Source organism: Papilio polytes, unplaced genomic scaffold (genome assembly GCF_000836215.1).
Source record: "Papilio polytes unplaced genomic scaffold, Ppol_1.0 DF821610.1, whole genome shotgun sequence".
NCBI lineage: Eukaryota > Metazoa > Arthropoda > Insecta > Lepidoptera > Papilionidae > Papilio > Papilio polytes.
The window spans coordinates 342738-346925 of record NW_013527594.1 but is presented as its reverse complement, the minus strand read 5'-3'; the positions used below and the strand labels follow the sequence as shown (position 1 = coordinate 346925).

The 4188-nt window shown below is 34.9% G+C and overlaps 1 protein-coding gene across 1 annotated transcript in view; it reads right to left on the bottom strand.

Moving 5' to 3' along the window:
- Window positions 1–218: 218 nt before the first annotated feature.
- LOC106108363 (2-acylglycerol O-acyltransferase 2-A-like) overlaps window positions 219–4188 on the bottom strand; it is a 5771-nt gene continuing 1801 nt past the window's right edge. Inside the window, exons 2-5 of the mRNA XM_013289518.1 lie at window positions 3247–3474; window positions 2449–2892; window positions 1995–2194; window positions 219–982 (exon numbers count right to left, since the gene is read on the bottom strand). Of these exons, the coding sequence (XP_013144972.1) occupies window positions 825–982; window positions 1995–2194; window positions 2449–2892; window positions 3247–3474 (1030 nt within the window). The 3' untranslated portion in view covers window positions 219–824. The remainder of the gene's footprint in view (window positions 983–1994; window positions 2195–2448; window positions 2893–3246; window positions 3475–4188) is intronic.

Sequence of the window (4188 nt, the reverse complement as noted above, 5' to 3'; positions counted from 1 at the left end):
ATTGTTTTTTTTAAATATCCTTTAATTAAACAACTGAACAGGAATATTCAATCTGTGGATGGCCTTTTAATTTTGTTTGTCTATGCCTTTTTACTGGCTGGAAAGATAAAATGGAAGAGAATAAAAATATGGAGTGTCAAGACTATGGTCTAATAAGACGAATATTATTGCTATTGAAATAATAAAACTGTATAAAATAATGAATTTTATTACCGAGAAATACAATGTACAAAAAAAAATACAATACTTGCTTAAAATTTTAAAATATTTACATAGGACTTAACCTATTTACCCGTGATGAAAAACAAAAACATTATTTTAATGACTTTCTATTAATAACATTAAAAATATAACAATTCCAATATACATTTAACATCGATTTTCCATGTGAGGAACATAATATGTAATAACATCTACAATTTCGTGTAAAAATATATTTTACTACTTTTTTAGTTTATTGTTACTCAATGGGAGTCGCTAGCTGATAATCTTACGCTAAAAAGGTTACCATTTGAGTTTTTTTTAATTAGTTTCTATGTATAGATTTTTTGATTCTCTGGAGGGGTTAGGGGGCGGCTTGCGACGCCCATGTACTACTTATAACCACAGACTTTTATTTCTAACTCCTATTGTAATTACAGGCCGGCAAATTATTTAATAATTTATGTAAACAAGAAACAAAATCCCCGATATAAATTTTAATACAAAATATTAATTTAATGAACTAATTTTTTTTTTGTACATAAATTACTAACTCGTAAACCGATGTTTAATTAAAGTATTATAACAAAAAATTGTTTGTTTACATACATCTCAGACTTTTATTATGTTATGACAAGAGTTTTGTTTTTATAATCTTTTAAGTATTTGGCCTTTTGTGATTCGAATAATTCGGTTAATCTTCTCGTGAATTCTGAATGTACGGCGTTCACTTCATCGTCAGTGGGCTCCAACTTTCTTTCAACTGCCATTGGAGTGCCAACTGAAAACATTTGCAAATATAACCTTAAAATGCGATATGCGAATATGCGAAGATTTTCATTGTTGTAAATCAATGTAGGTTTTAGGTACGTTTTTATAATACACGAAAAATAAACACTTAAACAAGACTGTCTTCTAAATCTCTACCAAATTTCAACAAAATTCGTTCATCCGTTTAGGCTACAAACTCTAACAAACATCCATCCATCTAAACTTTCGCATTTATAATATTAGTATGATTTTGTTTTGTTCGTTCTCACAACGGATAAAAATCTGGTTACCCGAATTTTTTATTATCTTATAATGAACTAGGAGTTGCCCGAAAGTTTTCCTCATTATAATATTAGTATGATTAACGTTTCTCTAATGAATTTAAAAGAATCATATTTTCGGATGCGTTGTCTTAAATCTTTGTTAAAATTCCCAGGAATGTGCCAGAGACCGCATGTAGGTCACTAGTTTACCACTAGGTTTGCTATTTTTAAAACGCAACAAACAGACGTTAAAAACTATTCTAGAGATTTTCTATTTTTATTACAGTTTACAACAGAAATTTGCCAAATATTAATTAAAATTCATCACATATTTTAACCCGTTTCATGACACATGTATATGACACATTATAACATTAGTGCGCGAGAGTTTAGATAGATGTTTGTTAGAATTTGTGGCCTAAACTGCTAAGCATTTTCTGGAAAAACACCTAGGCTACTTCTATTTTTTTTTTTAATTCCACGCGGATGGCGATGCGGGCAAAAGCTAGACCATTAATAAACTTATTGTGTTAACTAAAAAAGAAGTAGTACCATTATCGTTTACCCTGTTAAAATTGATTTTACCAAACGTAATTGAAATTGTACGCATATATAATAGATACGAACCAATATTACTTTTTTTTTAATGAAGTATAGGTTTCTAATTTGTAGATATTTTAGAGTTTAAACTCTCATTTAAAGAGATTTTTCGCTTATGAAGTCCTCACTTGTCTAGGTTCGGTTGTAATTGTAACTTACCAACAGTAGTGATGGGCGATCGTAAAGGCAATACACCGAAGGTATACTGGAAGAGGCCGCGGCCGATGGGCAGGATGGGCGAGATGCCGGTCCACTCGCGGAACTTCTCCTGGAACCTGCGCAGCAAACTGTCCCGCGGGTTGTTGAAGGGACGGAACACGTCCGGCTCCCCGAACGAGAACACGGGAACTAAAGGAGCCCTGGAATGGAGGAAAGTTTACTGTAGCTAACGACTTGGAAACAACTTTTGGGTAAATCAAATTTAAGAATGTTACTGGTTCCAATGGTTCAATGAACTTCCTTCTGTTACATTTCACTCTTTTCGCTCTTTTGTATTTACCTTAGAAAGACACCTTAGAACCACTTTAGAAACCATCAATTTAAGTGGCTATTCAAATATTTGTATAGTAAAAGTCTCTTAAAATATTTCTTAAGGTAAAATATGATATCTTACCCAGTTTTCATGGCAACTCGTATAAATCCCTTCCTTCTGCTCAGAATGACGCTGTATTCTCCGGGATGTGAATCCAGTGCCTCGGCGGCCCCGCCAACAATCAGTGCCACGCATTTCCCCGTGTGTTTCCTTCTATCTAATAAATGTAATAGACTCTCTTCCGAAGATGCGCATCCACCAAGCGCTAGAATCAGATCTCTGAACAGGGGAACTAAGAAATGTCCTCCTAATGTTATCATATGGCACGTCATGCCGGGGAATGTTCTGTAAAAGTTTAACGCGTTAGTAGCGAATGCTCCGAACGCCCCAGTACTGACGACACCGTGGGGGAAACAAGCGAATAGGTAATTCTTCGATGGATCCAGTTCAGCGGTCTTGACTAGTTTAATTGGGAAATAGTCGCAGTAGTTTCGCCACCAGGACCAATTCCTGACCCATTCAAATCTGAAAATGATACACAAAAATAAATTTTTATTGAATTGAATGTAACAAAGATTCGATTGCCATGCTTATTCTAAACTACCTGTTACTCTCGACTTCTCCCGCGGGAATTTGAAAAATAATAAAAACTATAGGCTATGACACTCACTGATAACGTAGCTTTTTAATGATGGAAGATTTTTTTTAAATCAGCGCAGTAGTTTTTGAGTTATTTCAATACATACAAAAATTGATAAATCAGAGAAGACGCTTTGTAAAAATCACAATAATTGAGAATTAAAATCATTAGCTATTAAAGTAAACAACATTGATGAAATACATAAAAATTGTCGGTCTTTTCAAAACTCGTTACCTCACCTACGTCCACCCTTGTTAGGTGTTTCAAGATCTTTGAGCATCCAGACAGCATAGCCGATGGCCAACCACCACATTGATGAGTATAAAACGCTAAGGTAGACCAGTATACTGATAGCTTCTCCGAACAGCACGAGACAGATCCACCCAGCAGCACCCAGAGTCTGAAGACGACGCGTCATAGGTACATCTCGCGGTGCCCATTGTATACCGAGCTTTTCTGATATAAAACTGAAAAGATAAGACGAAAGACTGAGATTTAGAGAAAAGCAAGATAAAAGAGGTCCTTAGAGTGCACACTTTTGACTAAAACATCGCAGAAATTGTTGTGCGATTGTCGATTGTTTGGCAGCACATACAACTGCACAACTAAAAAATCATACAGACGTATTGATTACCTCCTTTTGAGAAGTCGGTCAAAAATCGAGTAGTGTTTCACCTCCATAAGCTCATAGGAATCAAAGTAAGACTAAACAGTTGTGCGATAGTTCAGTTTCAGGTGTGCGCCCGCACTTAATAAGAATGATGAACAACTGGCAGTATCTTAGTTCGATCTTTGTTTATAGAATTAATGTAAGTAATTTGCTGAACATAACTAAAAAAAAACATTGGGAAAGAGTCGGTTCAAAGATACCTAATAGTTTATCTTTTACACGATGTAGACTGCCGATTACATTTCTTATCTAGTTAAATCCATTTGGTTTAAACATTACACAACCGTTAGGATGGCACAGTTGTATAGTCGAATTTTGAAATTATTACTAGTTTTTTTTACTACGCGCGGGCGATTACTATTGGTGTATAAACTACAGCAGGGTTGAATGTTTTGAATGTTGCGGGCCAAACTTTAGCTTGCAAAAACGTTTGCAAAATCAAAGGATTTCATGTTTGCTGCCTCACTGTCTCACTGTCACTCCTTGAGTAAAAGTACATTTTTGGTATCGG